This window comes from Drosophila melanogaster, chromosome 3R, assembly GCF_000001215.4.
Source record: "Drosophila melanogaster chromosome 3R".
Lineage (NCBI taxonomy): Eukaryota > Metazoa > Arthropoda > Insecta > Diptera > Drosophilidae > Drosophila > Drosophila melanogaster.
In genome coordinates this window covers 9,365,398-9,385,073 of record NT_033777.3, presented here as the reverse complement: position 1 = coordinate 9,385,073, position 19,676 = coordinate 9,365,398, and the positions used below count along the sequence as shown (strand labels likewise).

Sequence of the window (19,676 nt, the reverse complement as noted above, 5' to 3'; positions counted from 1 at the left end):
TGGGCTTGGGGATTGGATTTGAGTGACAGCAGGATGGACGCTTCCACATTGTGCAATGTCAAGTATCAGGGTTGACGGGCCAAGTGAATGGCAGGCGGACAGGACTTTGGCCGGGATGAGTTCCGTTCCGGACGCCTACAAAGCATAAAAGTCACCGAGGAAACCACGCAGTGTCCTGCGTCCTTCTGGCTGAAATTCTAATAAAACCGGCAAATGTCAACAGGGCTACAGTGGGCAAGATGGAGCGGGTTTGAGTGGAAAAAATGGAAATTTGCATTATGTCTGCGTTGACGGGATACGGAAATTATTATGCAGGCTTGTTTGGATTCGCCTCTACTTTTTGTCTGAATTTTAAATCCTCTGCTCACCAGTATAATACCAATATTTCTATATTCAATGTTGCTCGAAGGATACGTCGCCTAATAAGCAAATTAATACAATTGCAAATGTTCTTGTATAATTCAATGAAAACACCATCCATTATCTTAAATTTAAGGCTGTGCTTGTATTTTTAATGGATTTTTAATAGTTGCCCGACTAGTGTATCCTGGCCAGTTGTTACATCCTCCCACTGCCGCTGTCTGCGGACAATTTGCCTTCAGCCCCCGAAAAGCGCAGCCAAGTGCCAACGAATTACGCCCATGTCATGTGGCCATCCGTGTCCATGTTAGCCATGGCAACAGCCTGGCCCTTAACTCGTTGGCATTGGTTAGGCCAGACCAGAGCAGACTAGACCCCAGACATAGACACAGACAGAGGGCCATGTCGACTTTTGGCCACATTTGCTTGGATGCACAGAAAGGGTAGATATACATTTATGGATGGATATGTGTACGTATGTGGTGGATGCATTGGTAGCCACACGGTGGAGATTCAAGTTACCGAACCGATTCTGATTAAACTAATGGTGGCCATAAATCAGAGCCATGTCGGCGACTTTAATCAAATGTAATGCCCAATGCTGCTGCTTGGCACCCGAAAATCTAACAATTAAATTGGCGCGACCGTAATGTTGGCCTTTTTATGCCGCAAAAACTCTATTCCCCAAATGGCTAAAGTTATGCTTGAAATGGGAATGGGCTTGTCTGCGATGTCTGGCTGTGAGTCCTTCGTTCTAATAATGGCAACGCCGCCGCCATTAACAGAACGCATTATTGTTCGTAATTTTCTGTCAAACTGTTGGGCAAAAGCAATTTTGCGGAGCGCTCTTGCGGCGCAATCAACAAAACTTCAGTCGCGACACGCCCCCAAATGAAACGTCGTCGTCGGCATTTTCCTGGGAAACGCATTCAGATTTTTTTCACGTTCCTTTGGTTGGATCCTCCCCAAAACCGGGCTCAAATAATCCTCCCCCTTTTGCTAATTTCCAGTCCCTTGGTAATATTTTTTGCAGTTTTACGATGCCAAAGATGCTGTCGGCTTGTAGTTGATGCTGTTGTTGTTGACGTTTGCCGTTGGCGCTACACTCCCCGCCTTGCACATTGCTCATACGCAGCGTTGGCCACGCCGAAATAAGAATGTTGAGAAAATAGTGGAAAATTGAAATTTAGCGAGAGATAAAAGCTGGTGATGGAATGGGGTGGTGGTGCTAAGGGGGATGGGAAATGTTGACTGTGTCTGCGTTAATTCGGTTTTGCTAATTTGGAATGGCGCCAAATTGAAAATAAAAACTTTGCAAGCTCGAAAAAATACCGCTGTTCGGCAGATACAGTAAACAATCGTTAATATGGCTAATTGAAATGGTTTTCCAAAACCCCTCCCCACCCCCCACAGGGGATTGTTGTGAATAGGTGATAAATAGCAAGAAAGCGACGTAAAGTATTTTATGCGAAATTAATAGATAACTAATGATTATTGTTTCTTCTTGGTTGATTAAAGTAGTTGCAAAATTGATATCTCACATTAAAACTTTTTAACTACTTAGTAAGTAGAAAGTTTATTCACATATTAAATCATGTCTATGTTTATATTTAATAAGCTTTGTCTTCTTAATATTGAATGCCTTTCTGCTCTCCTGACTTTTCTTTTAACTTTCTGTCAGACGGAAAATTTTCTTGTTTTCACTTCGCGCAAAAGTGAAATTTATGTTCTCAGTTGGGGCTAATTTATGTTGCACGTTAAATGTTGCCAGCTAAATAAATAATATTGTTTGCCATTAAATATAGGAAATTACGTAGACGCCGCGTGTGCCGCCAAAAATGATATTTTCGCTTAAGTGCAATGGGAAATGCGACAGCTGCAGCTAGAAAATTTAATACGCCAGCGATTGTGTTTGAATAGTTTGAACAGGCAAACGAATATAATGAAAACGCTACAAGATTTTATAGCTGCCTGCCTACTAAAAATAAAAATGGCGCAGTGCAGCCATGACTCAAAATGGCATACCCGAAAAATAAAATGCAAGGTGGTATCCACAGCTTAACCCACCCATTTCGGGTGGGGCACTTTCATCAGCCGCCGCTGGAAGCCGCAAAAGTGTGGGCATAGGTCATGTGCTGAGACCCTGGCAAATCAATCGATTGATTCCCTTTCGAAAAATTCACCTTGAAAGCCAGCTTGACCGGGGTAAATACAAAAAATAAAAGGACAACAAAATCGTTTTGTTTGTGCTCATTAAAATGTACTTGAACAACCAGCCAAGTGTTCACGCCATCGAAAGAGGAAAAGGTCGGGTTTTTTTTGCTATAGACTGGTCGATGCTAAAGGGCTGGAAACCCCACGAACGTAACTTAAAATGCAGTGAAATGAATGAAAGAGAGCAAGACAAGCTGAAATGCATTATGAACCCATCCGTTTGGCCAAAAAAAAAAACAAATTTAAATGCAATTGGGGTCATTGGAGCATACATTACAATGTGTTAATTGATGAATGTGCTAATTCACAAATTGAAAGTGCGAAAGTTACGTGAGGCCAAGTTATGATGAAACTCGAGAAATGAGTCAACTTAAATGCTCAAAATAAGTGGAACGGAAACTTACTTCTATGGGAAAAAGAAAGAAAGCCAAATAATTGGAACTAGTTAGAAAAAAATTTAATTGTTTACACATTTTGTGCATTGTATATATTTAGCACCTAGAAAGTAAATGAGATATAATTAATTTTATACTCTATATATTTTAACGATATTCAGTTATTGTAAAAGCAACACAAAAAGTATCTGCCACATTCTTGAGAAACCCTCAAAATTGCCCAATTCGCCATTAAAACACTTTTATCTTTTGCTCTTTTGGGCCGCACCTCCTCAATTGTTTGTCTGGCGATTATTTTGGTAATTAAATTAGACTTAATGGTGTACGACAAAATGAAAAAGGGTGGGGGCCAATGTGACATTGAACTCTGTGCGCGGTACTTAAACGTACTCTTTTTCAGAGACCACCCTCCTCCCCAAAATTGGTCAAGGCGAGTGTTTGAACCGAAAGATACAAAATAGTGACAAAGTGCCACTAGAAACCGAAGGGGCCACACACAACGAGCGATTATTTATGGCCCAAAAGAGACAAAAAAGCGGGCTGTGTCAATGGCCAACAAACGCTTGGCCACCACTGAAGCAGGGAAACGTGCCAAAAACTGAAGCAATAATAACAGTGGTATCGCCTGCTAATTTTTTTTTTTTGGTAAGGTCACCAGAAAATTGGGATGGGATTTTTTTTTCTGCTCTGGAAGCGGAGCGGCCTGGGTTTTCCATGCGCCAGTTCAGTTCAGTTCAGTTCGGTTCAATTTTTTTTTTTCTTTTATTCTTCTGTTCACTTGCAAAGTGATGTTGATTGTCAGCTGAACTTGTTTGGTTTGCGGATTTACCATGCGCCACATCCGCATCCGTGTCACCAGCGTCAGCGTGTCGGGACGAGCAGAAAGTGGAGCAGAAAACCTGAAAACCATACAACCGGGTAGTAGTAGTCTCACAAATATACAAAAAAAAAATAAACTAAAGAAAATAATGGTAAAAAAAGGCGGCGAACAACTTGCGAGAAAATCAAAAACAAAAAAAGTCCGGTGTGTGTTTATTTCTGGTTCTCGACTTGCATCTCGCGTCGCGTTTCGCAGTCGCAAATACTTAATTGAGCAGATTTGGAGTCAATTATTGCCAAAGAGAAATTCTTAAGCGCAAAACTTTCGAGCGTGAAAGTCGACTTTGTCTAATTTGCGCTGGAAAGCCGCCAAGTCGACTCTGATCCGGTAAATGATTATGATTCGCAGTGCATTTTGGCATTGCATTAACACTAATATGGAGAAAATTGCTCGCTAAATGGGTACACACCCACAGAAAACCATCATTTGCACATAAAGAAATTATGGATTGTTATGTTTATAAGTTAATTGAAAACAGAACAAGATCATTGTACATTTGAAATTGAAGGCAAACTAATATTTCTTTGATGCCTTTGGCCAAGTTACACATTTGATTTTTTCACTTCCCCATTTAATTAATGTTGTTAACCATACTTTTGCCTGTTCGCGATCCCAATAACAATCTCGTAATTGCCATCTAAACGAAGCCAATTGCAAAGGCAAAGACAAATCAGTGTATCAATGTAGAGCTTTCGTCTGAGCGGCTCCTAATTGGCAATTTACGTAATGAGGCTTTGATTATCAGGTAATTACTGCGAGAAGTGGAGCAATATGTATGAAAGCTTGATGACGTTAAGCAGATATATATTTGTAGCATATGTATATTTGGGATATTGGTATGCATTTGTATATACTTATAAACGATAAACCGGTTAATGCGCACTTGCCTCAAAAAGGTTCTCGTTCCGTTTAGTTTATTCAAAAGAATAAATTTTAATTTGCGCTCGCCGCAATCACAAGATCGACCCAAAGTTGATCGCCCTCGCTCCGCTTGGTACGAGAAATGCCAAATAAAAACAAAAAGAAACTTATAAAAACAATAAAGAAAATAAGCTGGCCGAAAAATAAGGCGAGAGGGAACAACAGCTCCAACAAGGTCATAAACAATTAAAAGAAGTGACAGACTATGTATGACAATAAATACTAGAAACATCAGCAAATGGCGACGTCAAGCTCACGTAGTTGCTGCGATTTTTATCTTGTGTGTGAATTTTATTTTGCCCAAGTTTTCCCCGACTCGCTTTTGCCGATCTCTTTCCGCGAATTTTACGAGGGGAATGTTGATCCCTGGCAAATAAAGAAAAAACCACCGCGAAGGTAGCGCTTATTTTGTTTGAACTCTTCCACATACACATACATACATAAGTATATATCTGTATATATAGATTGAGATATAATGGCCATATCCCAGTTTGGTCTCGACCAATTTGGCTAATGATACCAGCTCAGCAGTTACGCTTATTGAATACTAATTAGCTTACTACGTTTAGTGGGAGAAGTAAGAACGGATTCGAGGATCGTTCAAGTGTTAACACATAAAATCAACTGTTATGTTTTGGGTCCCGTGTAGCCCATAAATCCGTGGCTTAAGTCGAATCCATCTAAAGCCTTCCGTTCGTCTCATATTGCACGAGTTCTAATTGGAGATGCGGCCTAGCCAGGCGCAATAAAAATTAAGTTGCCGACTCGAACGAAGCGCGTTAAAAAGGTTTTCTAACACGCCAACAGGCAACGAACTGTCTGCAAACCCTTTTTGGGTTTTTTTCTCTTTTTTTTTTTGTCTTTTTGCCTGGCCGACTGGCTGTGCCTTTATCTCATTATAATCTACGCGCATGTGCGGCACATTCGTATCTTTTCAGTCAATTTCAAGTACCCTCTGCCCTCAGATGCAGGCCGAGAAGATTTCGAGAACGGGCTGAACAAACAGCCAGCAGCGGCAGCTGGACACTGCTAGAAATTTTGTAGAACTTGGGTTAAAAATTACTTTAAGCATAAGATAAATCCTTAAACAGTCCTTAAATACGTCTTAATTAAAATCAAATTAAAGAAAATAGTATCCACCTCTGTAACATACGTGTAGATAACTTAAGAAGTTAACTATGAAATTTTAATAATTTGTACTTTCTTTAAATTACAAATTACCTTATTTTTACCAGTGTAGTCCCTGAAACGGGGACCGGGAAAGGGGGTAGAGTCAACAGCAAACAAGCGCAGACAACGTTTGTCGGTCAAAATCAAAATCAGCCCCAGCCTTTGTTCCTTTAATTCCGAGAATCGTGGACCAGTTATGAAACAAGTCTGCAACATGCACACCATCACAGGGGCAAAAGAGAGTTACAGGCGCTGCGATTCGAGTTGAGGTAGAGGTAGAGTCGAGACGAGACGAGACGAAGCAGAGAAAACAATAAAGTACCCAACCCGAGGGCTAAAAACGTATTGGGCCCGAATCTGGACTTTGGTTGGGGTGATGGGTAGAGGAGTTAGGGGAATGAGAAGATGGGGGAGATGGGGACTTCGCCTCGTTAGCTGCGCCTGCTCGCCGGCCGAGAGAAATATGTACTTTATGGATCGAAGACGAAGTCGTCGGGGCTTTTGTACCTGCCACTTGGCTCCGGGCAGCGCTGCAACTGCAACTTAATTTCTTGGTCGGCGTTGCTGCAGTGCAGCGGCTGCGTTGCAAGTACTTCATCATGTTTGGGGCAGCAGTAAAAATAAATTAACAAAAGCCAGTCGGGCACGGCCATTCAGCCATTCACCACTTCCCGGCCAACTCTATCTAGCTGCCCAATATGAGACGTAATAACTTGGCCCGAAGGAGAGCCGTGTGAACGCAGTCTGCTTCCTTGACATCAAAAGCGCAGCTGGCCTGCTGTGGATCAAGTTCAGGCTTTGGTTTCGTTTTGGCCAAATCCAGAGAAGCTCGTAAATTTGTATTGAAAGCTGGAAGTGGGTAGGATCCATCTGGTGGAATATCTAGGGAACTAGTCTTAGATATTAAATAAAAAATTGTAATTTCCCAGGCTTGCTTTGAAAAGTAATTAAAATTATAAAGTATTATATATATTATTAGTTCTTAATATTTAAATCTTTTGATTTAAGACAAAGGCACACATTAATTTACCCCATATTCAAAGAACACCCTGCTTTATAACAGCGCTTTACCCCGAGTTATTGCCATGTTTTTGTTTATGAGATCTGCTTTGATCTTAAAATTTATGCTTGTTCCGACCGAGTAACGAACGCTGCCGCAGGATTTCGCATTGGGAGTCGTGTGCGTGTGTGTGTGTATGCAAAACAAGTTGCAAGCGACACGTAGGTGGCTTTGAATATTGAAAAGTCGTTCTGCAGCCTCTCCGGCGGCGATTAAGACCTCCCGGTTCGGCTCGCATTTGGCCAATGAAGGTGGCACTTCCAGGCCACGAAAACGAAAGACTTAAGCGACGAACTCGCTCGCGGCAATTGGCCGATTCGAAGACACTTTCACTGCGATCATCGATTTTGCCATTCTATTCTTTTGTCTGCTCAACGACACTCGACTGAAATAGAAAGTGCTGGCAAAGGCAAAATCGTCGACATCATTTACAGATCCAATTTAAATTCGGACCATTTCGTCATGCTTCTTTCACTTGGCACGCATGCAAATTTGTGCAAAATTTAAAGAAAAGACGAACGGGCAGGCAGCAATAAAAAAAAAAAAGCTTGGCAAATATTATTCACGAATTGGCCAACGAAAGTGAAGCTATTGCGTGGCAATTATGCGACTGATTTGCGTATTGTTTAAATAGTAAATTCAACAGAAGCCAAAACGGCCGCATGGAGCGATTACAGTTGAAGCCATCAAAACGGGTTGGTCGTTAGTATTAGCGTGTCCATTGTTATGGCCAGTTGAGAGGGGGTTCATTGACCAGGTTGGCAAAAAGGCAAAAGCACTGGCACGAACCACGAAGTCCACTTCCACGACAAGTCTGGGCGACTCCATGGGAAATTACTCGAAGTCCCTGGTCCGCGGAGGAAACTGGGCACTCAGACTCTCATGTATTGACCAACGGTCATAAATTTGCATAATTCGCAATTGCTGCTGGCTGCTGAGCGCCAGCGTTATAAACGATCTCGAATGTTTCATAAAACATCATTATTATTGTCAAAGCTGTCTGCACTTATGCAACATCTTGTGGCTGCTCACTTATTGAAAAACTCCCGGACCATCGGTTGCATTGATTTCCCCGAACCGCCCCACCATTTCGACCACAACAAAGGGAAATCCCAGGCGTGTGTGGCATTTGCTATCGTTTTTATTGTCACAGCTGCTGCCAAGCCGTTTCATATTCAAATATTCCAGCCAAGAAAAACTCTCACGCGCTAACAAAAAAAAAAAAGAAAAGAAAACATAAATGCAATTCCGTCTAGGGTTTAGCTTTTGACTTGTTTCTCATTTTCGTTGCCCCTCTCTCGGTTTTCTCGAGTCGGTTTCTTTTTATTGCATCACGATTCCGCAATACATTTGACAAATTTATTTTGATTAGAGGCAATTTCTTTGGAAGTGTAGACATGAATTGAATTTCGCTTGATTGAGTTGTGCTCTTTTATCGTTATTGTTCGTATGTGTATGGTAGGCACTGAAAAAATTTAAATATACCTGTATTAAAATGGAATTATGAACAAATATTGAAAATTCTATCAAATGTTTCACATTGGCAATTTTTTTTAATATATAATCCATTTTATATTCATATGTACAGAATTTATAACCAAATTCTCTTGAATGCCCCTGCTAAACAATACGTTTTGATTAGTGTTCTAAACTGAAACGTACACATTTTGCTTTGGCAAAAATGTGCAAAATTCCTAGCGAAGTCGTAAAAACAAAAAGGCGATTATAAAAATAAACAATGACGTATCAACAATGAAATTATAGCGGACAGATTTTAAAAGCTGTCACAGTCATCATTAAATATGTCACCAAAAAACAAATTCTTATTAAGATGGACGCATTATGATCAGTCTTGAATCATAGACAGCTTGCAGCTTAATTTGTCGCAATCTAAAAATTAATAATACAGAATTTTTCGCTTAATTTCATGTGCGGCAATAAGCGTTTGCCAAAGTATACAGAATCAGTATCCGAAACAGAAGCAGAAAATCGAATCGAGTAAAATGCCAAACAGAAAGAATCAAGCTGATTAATGCAAAACGTGGCAGCTGGCACCACTTGTCACAGATTCCATTAGGTCATCACCGCATTTACATATAGATTCGGTATTTAGAATTTCGAATTTTTAAACTGTGCGTTGTCGCCGAAGTTTAAAGATGTTAGCATCCAATCAAATCCGCCGGGGAAAATTGCGTGAGAAAATCGAGAAAGTTTCGCTGGCTGAGTGCAGGTGGCAGATTAGCAACTTTCCTCGGATTCGTTTGGATACGCTGTTCTGGTGGCCAAGAAGCAAAAAAAAAAAAAAAGCAAAACAAAAAAAACAGAAATACTGAACGAAAAAAATTGGCAATCATTTGTAAACAATGTGTGAGGCGAGGTCCAAGTGGTGGGTAGGTGGAAAGGGGCTTATGGTTACCAAAATGCTATTGACTGTTTAGCCGCTGAGAGGTAAGAAATACGGCGCGCATGACCCACTTTCGAGCCATGTTTATTTCTTCTACTTGTGCCTGGCCTGCCCCTCTGTCGCTCTCTCTTTCTAAACAACTTTTTAGGCAAATTAGCAGCTGCAAAGGCATTGAAAGTTGCTTAGCCACTTGCCGAAAAAAAGAACAAATAGAGATACGGAGCCATATAAGCACAACCAGAACCTTACAGAATTGGTTATTACGTAGCCCAACAGCCCAACAGCCCAATACCAACATAGTTGTCTAGATTGCAGCCAATTTCAAGATAACTCTCGCAAAACACTCTCGACAGCACTTTCAATGCCAAATCGGCAAAACTGGGTCAGCAATTTATATAGATATGCGTGCCATCGAATTGTTTTTCGCTAGCTTGCCATTTTCTAGCGATTTTTATTCGAGAATTCCGAAGCCTGATCATTCAATTAGTTAATACATCTATTCTGCTGTCTTCCGCGTTCGGTGCAAAAGTTCAAAACTGTCTGCAATTAATATGCACAGTCAACTGCACAACAGCAACATCAACAAAAACGCAACTCAAGTTGCAGGCTGAACTGATGACCATGGGTGAATTATGCCAAAATTTTTGGGTATTAATAAATTATTAATATAAAATGTTAAACACAAGTTCAAAATTATCGTAACTTTAACAACATAATATTGCTTTCAAAACGACATTATTTATTAAAAGAATTAACATTTTCTATTGTGTCTTTTTCATTAATATTGAATGATTTATTATAGAAAGAAATTTATAATCGATTTTTTGATAGCATTGACGAGTTATTCAAATTCGATGAGTTTAGTGTTTCAGTTTATAAATTTATATTTATTGTTACTATTTTGCATTCGCGTCTTAAGGTTCTCATTTTACTTTCCGTTTTTAAATCCAAACTAGTTTATAATTTGGACAAAGTGGTTTATGAAGCAAATAGTTATAGCTGAGTGATGATAAAAATGATCATAGGTAATGTTAATAAGTTAGAAATATTACGCATAGCTTCAGAGCATCTTTAGCCCCACTGTGCCCTGCATCAGCTGCATTATGTCCATGCAACCTTAACTCAGCAACTTTGCAGCTGCTTGACTAACTGCACTTTGCTGCCATTAGTTGTGGCTTTGGCTTTAAGTTTGGCTTTGGCTCTGGCTTATAGATTCAGCTCCAGGCCCGACTTGCAATTCCGCTGCAGTCACAGTCCTCGGCAACAAAGTCGCTGTTGATTTTGTTGACACTGCTAACGGATGCTGGGATGTAGATGTGGATGTTGAATGTTGGCTCAGCTGCATAATGCAATCCTTTTGCCTAGTCACTTATCAGTCATTTGTGGAGCCGCCGCGCTTGTTTTTTTTTCTATCTCTTATATTGTTTAGTGTTTTTTGTTGGCTTTGCGGTGGGACGTGTACCTTGCATAATGGACAAACGTGAGAAAATGTTTTGCGAAGAAAGTGTGAGAGATACTCAATGGAGCAGATAGGTGTCGGTGGATTCATCGAGTTGGGGCAACCAAGTGGGTTCCATTATGCGATTACTCGCATGTAGAGCACTTTGCGCGACCAAAAGCAAACACGTAGTGACGCCGGCGATAATCATGATGTAATGGGCACAGGTCCAGGTTTTTTCCCCATTTTTTTCTTTTTATTTGGGAAAGTGCCGCCATGACAGAGGCACACGTGTGCCCACTGACCGCAGTGAAACGCCCGGCTAAACCCCAATCCGCTTCCTCTTGTCATTCCAGCTCACCGACGAGGTGGTGCGCAAGAAATCTGAATACCAAAAACATTTGGAGGGCTACAAGGCGCTGCGCACGCGCTTCGAGGAGAACTACATAAAGGGTGAGTGAGAAATGAAGGGTATATCGGGTTGCCAAGTGGCAATCCAACCGAATATGGCACAATGAACTGAGTTTCTGAGTTGGTATGATATGATTGAAATTGAAATTTTAGCACCCAGTCGCAGTGGCCGCAAGCTGGACGATGTGCGTGACAAGTATCAGAAGGCCTGCCGCAAATTGCATCTCACACACAACGAGTACGTGCTGTCCATCACGGAAGCCATCGAAGTGGAGAAGGACTTTCGCAACGTCTTGCTGCCGGGACTGCTGGAGCATCAGCAGTCCGTTCAGGAGAGCTTCATCCTGCTGTGGCGCAACATCCTGCAGGAGGCGGCCCAGTATGGCGACCTCACGGCCGACAAGTACAAGGAGATCCAGAAGCGCATTGACACTGTGATAGGGAGCATCAATCCGACCGAGGAGTACGGCGAGTTCACCGAGAAATACAAGTGAGATTCCCCTCTTTGGTATTTAGTTGATATGCAATCTAATTGATTAGTTATATTTCCAGAACCTCTCCCACAACACCGCTGCTCTTCCAGTTCGATGAGACGCTCATCCAGGATATTCCCGGCAAATTGCAGTCGAGCACATTGACAGTGGACAACCTCACGGTGGACTGGCTGCGTAATCGTCTCCAGGAACTGGAGGGAGCCGTCAGGGATTGCCAGGAGAAGCAGATGAAGATGATCGAGCATGTGAATGGTGGCTCGCCGGTGGCCAATGGCAGCATTATATCCAACGGCAGCAACACATCCAACGGCATTCAGTCCAACAAGGATAGCCTATGGTAAGCGAAATAATATACATATATAACTATATATTTTGTAATCTCTGTTTTTGTAGCCGCCAGTCGAAGGACCTTAATGCACTGCGCTGCCAGGAGAAGCAGAAACAGAAGCTGGTGGACATGATCAAGTGCGCCCTGAACGAGGTGGGATGCGAGGAGCTGCCCTCCGGTTGCGACGATGACCTCACCCTGGAGCAGAACTTCATCGAGAATGGCTATAACAACGAACAGCAGGTGGGTCTTTAGTTTTCACGTTAATCCACTTAGGTTTTGGCTAATCTTTAAGAAGTAGGTGGTCATGGTCGAACTAATCGTATGTGATACAATACCATTTCTTTCTCTCTGGATGCTGCCCTCTTACCCATGCCATATAAATCCATAAACACACAACCGAAACTTAACCCATTAGCAGAGATCCAACTCCACCAGTTCACCAGGTCTGGGCATAATGAACGAGCTGATGCGACGCGGTGGGGTATTGACCCTCTTGCGTGGAAGGGGTCGCCACTTTAAGCGCAAGAGTACACCACAACCGGCGACGCCGATGACGCGATCGCGACAAGGACGGTTCAACAAGTTGCAACCACGATCCCAGAGCCTCGGATCCTTGTCGGTAATTAGGGATGGGAATGGGCCAAGTCCTGCACGTTACGAGCCCATTACTAACCATCGTTTGCGCCAGGCGGCAAGTGTTCATTATTTGGGCGAGGAGATCGCCACGAGCTCCACTAATCCGCCCGATTTGACGCGTCTGCGACGAACCCAATGTTCCATGTTGTGTTTGGGCGAGGACGAGGAGCCTGTTGTCCTTGCCTCGCCCGCCCCGCTCACTCAGCTTACCGCTGCTGTCCTTACTAACACCAATAACAATCATATCTATGCCGATCTGGAGTTGGATAAAAAGAAGGATACTTCACCGAGTCCAGAATGTAAGGGGGAACAAATTCAACCGAAAAAAGAGCAAATACGAATTGAAATCAACCAAACCGCGCCTCAGAACTCCATTGATGCCCATCTGGACAGGATTGATGAGCTGAACCGAGTGCTAGACGATCGGCTGAAGCGTACTCTTCAGCCCAGCGATGATGTGAATGCCATCGAAAGTGCCGAGGAGAATCACATACAAACCAGGAAGTTGGCCAAAGATCCAGATAGCCAAACGAAACGCAGCTCCAGTTCCAGTTCAGAGTGCCGATCCTCCAAGGACACGAGTCACTCCAAGAAGCGTTCCCTGTCTTTTAGTCAGAAATCCATAAGCAACATATTCAGCAACCTAAAGGAGTTCTCTAAGAGTCCACTCGTTAGGATGGGCAAGAATCATATCCTCAACGAAGAGCAGGATGCGAAAAGGACGCAGCCAAGTCAACATCATCATTCCAGTGGCAGTGATTGCCCCACAAACAGTAGCAGCTCCAGCAGTAATAATAATAATAATAATAAAAATACCAGTAGCAATAGCAATCACAGTGCCTCACAGTCCACGATAATAACGAGCACGATCACCACCACCATAACGACTACAACTACCACGACGCCGTCCAAGGAAAACTCAAGACTGAAATTCAAAGTGCCCAAGATCCAGAAGAAATCAAAGGCCATCCGCAATACATTCCGCTCCAAGTTGCTCAATTTCCAGTTGAAGCGCTCCAAGCCGTGCAAACAGTGCACCAAGAGACGTCGCATCCATCCCAGCAAAAGTGTCTTTGATTTTGCCAAAGAGTTCGAGGTGGAACAACCGGCTGGTTCGGCGGCGGATGAGCAATTCTGCAACTGTCCGCCAGCTGGTCAAAAGCCTGTTAAGCCATCCGTCCAAATATCCGGCCACAAAGATCACCCGTTCGAGTCCAGTTCTGGAGAGCTGGACGAGAACTCGGATCGGGACATCGACAACGACGAGGAGGAGGAGGATAGCGCCAGTGACGACGTGCTCAGCATGAAGGATCACTGCTATTGCGTGCCCAGCCTGGCGGCCAGTGTGAGTTACCCGTAGTCGCATCCGTATCCGTATCAGTATCAGTACCAGTATCTGAGAATAAACCACCGCACCCACCGTATCGCGAGTATCTAAGCCAACTGGGCGCCACCAGACGCCACCTCACAGAGAATCAAAAAGCGCATCGCTCTGCATGCCTCTTCAATTTGCATGTTTGATTGATTGTGCATGTTTTTCCTGCGCTCACGTTCAATATCGAAAGCATGTTGTGTGGAAAAGAGAGCTTTTTATAAAGCGGATCTAAAAATAAGACACAGGGTGACCTTAAATCTTATGGGTTGGGCATAGCAAGTAGTCGATGTGATTTGATTTCACTTTAAGTTTAAAACATCTTAAGAACATGAAAGAGTTGCCGTTTAGCAAAGGAATAGAAACGCCACTTCGTACTTTCCTTCAAATTTTGCATAGTTAAAATCAATTAAATAAATTAAAGTGTAACTCATTAACTTAGTGAGAGTGTAGAAATGTCGTTGCTGATTTTTAAGTTTCCACACCCTTCCCATTGCCAAAATTACTTGTGCGTGCCAATGGGAAAGAGCGAAAGTGACCGAGAGACAAGTTCAGAATTGAGGAGAATAAAGCGATTATATCTTTTAGTTCTCACCGATCGGACGAGCAGTTTGGATACCGACCAGCAGTCGCCATTAATCTAGTCCATTGAAATGTTTGGCGTCTGTTTGGCCAGTGAGCAGTTGGAGATATATCACATTCGTATCCGACAGAACGCGTGACTATTTCAGTTTTGGTTTTGTTCCGCGAGACAATTGCGCAAGTTGAAGTAGTAGTTTTTGACTTTTGGGTCATCTGGTTGTTCCATCATGAGCAGTTCCGGACACAGCAGCAACTATGCCGGAGCCGAGAATGGGGGGATTTTCGAGACAATTGTCTTCACGGGTCGGCCAATTCCACCGGCCCGAAAAAAGCGGCCAAAATCGAAACTATTTGTGAGTCACTCGACGACGAGACAACCTTGAATGCAGATCCATATTTTCCACCTTTGTGTAGTAACGATATATACGTACTTATGATTTAATTTGCCTTTTGCTTACAGTATTTAATTATAATTAATTTGCGTTTCTAGCCCATAGCTACTGCAGTTTCGTCAGAGCCAATTGCACCCACGCATTTCCGTTTTCCATTTGGAAATGTGGAAATGGCGTGCTAACCGATTCGCAGCTATTTTATTTTCCTTCGCCTATGTTTTTTTTTTTGTATTCTGCATGCTTTCACTAAAAACATTCGGGGATTATTATATATAGATTTAGCTAATTATCCGTATCTTTCAGATATCGCTCTCCACAAATCGTCCGCTTTACGAGGAGGAATGGTTCCATGGCGTTCTGCCGCGCGAGGAAGTGGTTCGATTGCTGAATAACGATGGTGACTTCCTGGTCCGCGAAACGATTCGAAACGAGGAGAGCCAGATTGTGCTCAGTGTCTGTTGGAATGGCCATAAGCACTTCATTGTCCAGACCACCGGAGAGGGTAATTTCCGGTTCGAGGGACCACCATTTGCCAGCATCCAGGAGCTGATCATGCATCAGTATCACTCGGAATTGCCAGTGACCGTGAAATCGGGAGCCATACTCCGACGACCCGTTTGCCGGGAGCGCTGGGAGCTGAGCAACGATGATGTGGTACTTCTGGAGAGGATTGGTCGGGTTAGTAACTAACATTACAACCTATGATTTCAAGTACTTCATACTAAATGGATTTTGATATTCGTAGGGAAACTTTGGGGATGTCTACAAGGCCAAACTGAAGTCCACCAAACTGGATGTGGCTGTCAAAACCTGTCGAATGACCCTGCCCGACGAACAGAAGCGTAAATTCCTACAGGAAGGGCGCATCCTCAAGCAATACGATCATCCAAATATCGTAAAATTGATTGGCATTTGTGTGCAGAAGCAGCCCATCATGATTGTCATGGAATTGGTGCTCGGTGAGTGCTTTATATATTTGAAATTGTTATTAATAAATCAATTTATAGTTATTTTAAACTTCATATTTCAGGTGGTTCGCTTTTAACTTATTTACGCAAGAACTCCAATGGCCTCACCACTCGCCAACAAATGGGCATGTGCAGAGATGCGGCGGCAGGTGGGTGTACTTAAAAGTTAATAAATAACAGTAACAGAGTAAGTAATATTCAAAAACTCTTTCTTTTAGGCATGCGATATCTGGAGTCCAAAAACTGCATTCATCGCGATCTGGCGGCGCGTAATTGTCTCGTTGACTTGGAGCACAGTGTGAAGATCTCCGATTTCGGAATGTCTCGCGAGGAAGAGGAATATATAGGTAATTTTAACTACACAATAGAGAAGAACCTTAAAACTGAATGAAAGTTTCCTTCAATAGTTTCCGATGGCATGAAACAAATACCTGTGAAGTGGACAGCTCCCGAGGCCTTGAATTTCGGCAAGTACACTTCGTTGTGCGATGTGTGGTCCTATGGCATACTGATGTGGGAGATCTTCTCCAAGGGCGACACACCCTACTCCGGCATGACCAACTCCAGAGCCAGAGAGCGCATCGATACGGGTAAATACTACTAGATTTGCTTTTAATAGGAAAAGAATATGATATGTGACTTATGATCTCTAGGATATCGTATGCCAACGCCGAAGAGCACGCCCGAGGAGATGTACCGACTGATGCTCCAGTGCTGGGCAGCCGACGCCGAATCCCGACCGCATTTCGATGAGATCTACAATGTGGTGGATGCACTGATTCTGCGCCTGGACAACAGCCACTAAGAGCGGCTCCATGCGGAACACTTAGCGTATACTCAACGTAGATTTAGTCAGCGCTTTTAAAGTACGTTACGTCCGAGGACTTGACAACGAGTTGCCTGTATTTATGAGATAGCACATACCTACTATACATTTTACCATATAAACCATATTTATATAGAGACATATATATTTTCTAGCCATGTAAATGTAAATTTCGATGTGTACTGTAGTGTGTGTTTGCCTGACTGAGCGTATGTTATAAATCCTTAATGTGCCAAAAACCGCAAGAGATCTTAAAACAAAAAAAAAAGTGAAACGAAAAAAAGATAAGAGAAAATAAAATAAAACTGATATTGTGTGTCTGCTTGAAGAACGGCGTTCGTAACCTAAGCTCATGAATTTATATATTTTTAGTTGTTTGTGTTTTAGTTTTTAGGCAGTGATTCATAATTTGTATATTATGCAATCCCTACGTTTGTCAATTTGTTTCTAGACTTTGTATTCTATGTATATTTATTTACACCTAATTTACATTTCTACTTCGACTACGATTATGTTTACTCTAATACAACTAAGCTCTAAGTTAAAGCTTTAAGTTTTGCTGCGCTGCTGAAGTGAATAAATCATATGTGTACTATATATATATATATACAGAAGAGAATCCTACGAATCGGTATCATTTGACAGGGCCAGCGGAACATCGGAGAACTGAACTTTCGAGTAGAACTTCTTCAGCTCGTTTTTTAGCTGCAAACTATGGGTCCAGTCCACGGTTTCGCACACGACCTTCACTTCCACGGTATAAACATCCCTCAGCCAGGCTCGCTCGTGCATGATGTCCTTAATGGACACGCCTACTCGGACAAGCAGGGCGCAAAGATCGTTGATTCCGCCAGGACGATCGCTAACCTCCACATTAAACTTAACCAGGCGTCCAACGGCAGCCAAACCTCGCTCCAAACAACGTCCAAAAACGGTGGTGTCTATGTTTCCTCCACACAGAAGCACCACAACTCTATCATAAAAAAAAAACAAAGAAATGTTTAGAAATTATAGTTAAGTAAACTGAAAGCACTCACTTCTTTCCCTTGAGCTCATCCAAGTGTCCGGCCAGAATGGCCGCCAGACCCGCACCACCCGCTCCCTCGACGACGCACTTCTCCTCCTCCACCAATCTTAGGATAGCCACTGCGATCCACTCCTCCTTGACCACCACCATGCGATCTATTAGCGGCATTGCGGTGGCATAGGCATTATAGCCAACTTTAGGAACGGCCAAGCCATCAGCCAATGTGTTCTTGATGGGCGTGTGAATAGGTCCATCATTTTCCATGGCCCGGGTGAAGCTGGCGCACTTCTCCGACTCCACACCCTGTTAAAAAACAATAAGGTGACATACAAAGAAAGTAATAATAAAAATATAGCTTACAATAATCTTGGTTTTGGGGGACAAAGCTTTAACGGCTGTGGCAATACCGGCAATCAGTCCACCGCCGCCCACTGGCACCACCACTGCATCCGGTTCCGGCACCTGTTCGAGTATCTCCAAACCAATAGTTCCCTGGCCGGCCATAATGTGCGGATGATCGTAGCCATTCACGTACAGGAGTCCCTCCTCGCGGGACATTCGCATGGCCAGGGACTTGGCTTCGCCCATGTCATTTCCGTCGACGATGACGCGTGCCTTGTAGTTCCGGCACTTTTGGATCTTCATGATGGGCGCCGCCTTGGGCATCACCACGGTCACTGGTATATTGAGTTTCCAGCCATGATAGCACAGGGCCTGGGCGTGATTACCCAAGGAGGCACTGATCACTCCGGTTCGCTTCTGTTCCTCGGTCAATGATAGCAAGGCATAGCGTGCGCCACGCTCCTTGAAGCTGTCAAAATTGTGAATTGGGCATATCAGTCACATGTTGTTCACAAAATCAAATATCAATTAGCAACAGCAATTAATTTGAGCCAATCGAACCATATCTACCAATTAAACCCTATCTTATCGGATCTTTGACTTTTATGTGCAGCCAAATTTATCAACGAAATTTTTGGCGTAATAATAGAAATGCGACGTACTCTATTAAACGACGCGAAATAAAGTGGCTAAGGTAAAAACAAACAAAAGTATTAAAGCTAAAAATGCATAATATGTAATAATTATGTAAAATACATGTCAAAATTGTATAATCGTATTTTGCAGCTTTATTTTGAGTGTGAAATGCATGTAAATACAGCCGCTTATCAAAGTACTCAAATAATTCTCCCAGACAATATTTATAGTATACTAATTGATTACTAAATGTTGAGCGAAACCTATCAGTATAAACAATAATAAAGCCGAACTGCAAATGCACTTTGGACCTACATATAAGTGCAATTAAAAAGTAGACAGACAGGAGGAAAGACCTGATCATCTCTTTTAAATTTTGATAACTTACCTGCCTGTATATTGTAGGAAATCCTTTTTCAGATATAACTCCATGCCATATAGATCCGATGATGTGGATTTCTGTAAGTCAATCACTTAATCTGGGACTCCAAAATATCAATTGCATGAATATCTACCGGACAAGGAGTGCGTTCCACGCCACCGCGGATGAGAAAGGCAGCGGATGTGACGTCATGGAAGGATATGCGTTGCGGTTTCTCCGGATTGCAAAAGGGATCGATGATTTCCTCCACACCACCAGAAACATGCCGGGGTCTCTTCTGGGCTTCCAACTTTCCATTGACAGCGGTGCCGCCATTGGCTTTGGCAGCCACAACATTTGGTTCCTTGGGCGTTTCCGTTTTCACTGCCTGGGACATTGCAAAAAAAAATCAATCTAGGATCCTCCGGGTTAAACAGCTCGCCGAATACTGATGAG

The 19,676-nt window shown here is 42.8% G+C and overlaps 2 protein-coding genes across 9 annotated transcripts in view; one reads left to right on the top strand and one right to left on the bottom strand.

Annotated features, from left to right (window-relative positions):
• The window catches only part of FER (FER tyrosine kinase), a 26,944-nt gene extending 9,473 nt beyond the window's left edge, over positions 1-17,471 (top strand). Inside the window, exons 4-14 of one of the 7 annotated variants that reach the window (NM_001275482.1) lie at positions 11,199-11,295; positions 11,407-11,743; positions 11,806-12,084; positions 12,141-12,318; positions 12,497-12,697; positions 15,364-15,738; positions 15,806-16,019; positions 16,091-16,177; positions 16,247-16,375; positions 16,436-16,618; positions 16,682-17,471. In NM_001275482.1, the coding sequence (NP_001262411.1) occupies positions 11,199-11,295; positions 11,407-11,743; positions 11,806-12,084; positions 12,141-12,318; positions 12,497-12,697; positions 15,364-15,738; positions 15,806-16,019; positions 16,091-16,177; positions 16,247-16,375; positions 16,436-16,618; positions 16,682-16,833 (2,232 nt within the window). In that variant the 3' untranslated portion in view covers positions 16,834-17,471. Of the gene's footprint in view, positions 1-10,262; positions 10,430-11,198; positions 11,296-11,406; positions 11,744-11,805; positions 12,085-12,140; positions 12,319-12,493; positions 14,060-14,712; positions 15,022-15,363; positions 15,739-15,805; positions 16,020-16,090; positions 16,178-16,246; positions 16,376-16,435; positions 16,619-16,681 lie in introns of those variants that run through there. The other 6 variants (NM_079564.4, NM_001275483.1, NM_169275.2 and 3 more) reach the window with 6 other exon arrangements.
• Srr (Serine racemase) lies at positions 17,311-19,676 on the bottom strand. 2 transcript variants are annotated; one of them, NM_141629.3, is made up of 5 exons: positions 19,375-19,676; positions 19,248-19,318; positions 18,242-18,692; positions 17,892-18,184; positions 17,311-17,827 (listed from the first exon to the last, which is right to left on the bottom strand). In NM_141629.3, the coding sequence occupies exons 1-5, from the start codon at positions 19,615-19,617 to the stop codon at positions 17,476-17,478; spliced, it is 1,410 nt and encodes a 469-aa protein (NP_649886.1). In that variant the 5' UTR covers positions 19,618-19,676; the 3' UTR covers positions 17,311-17,475. The 2 variants fall into 2 exon arrangements, with proteins under 2 accessions (NP_649886.1, NP_731340.1); NM_169273.2 differs by lacking the exons at positions 19,248-19,318; positions 19,375-19,676 and adding an exon at positions 18,785-18,877.

Bases quoted from the DNA above. Each gene is read 5' to 3' on its own strand.
- Srr (NM_141629.3), bottom strand. From the start codon at position 19,617: ATGTCCCAGGCAGTGAAAACGGAAACGCCCAAGGAACCAAATGTTGTG. The intron at 18,693-19,247 runs GTAAGTTATCAA...CAATTTTGACAG, and splicing joins TTCCTACAATATACAGGCAG to CTTCAAGGAGCGTGGCGCAC. The intron at 18,185-18,241 runs GTAAGCTATATT...GTTTTTTAACAG, and splicing joins CCCCCAAAACCAAGATTATT to GGTGTGGAGTCGGAGAAGTG.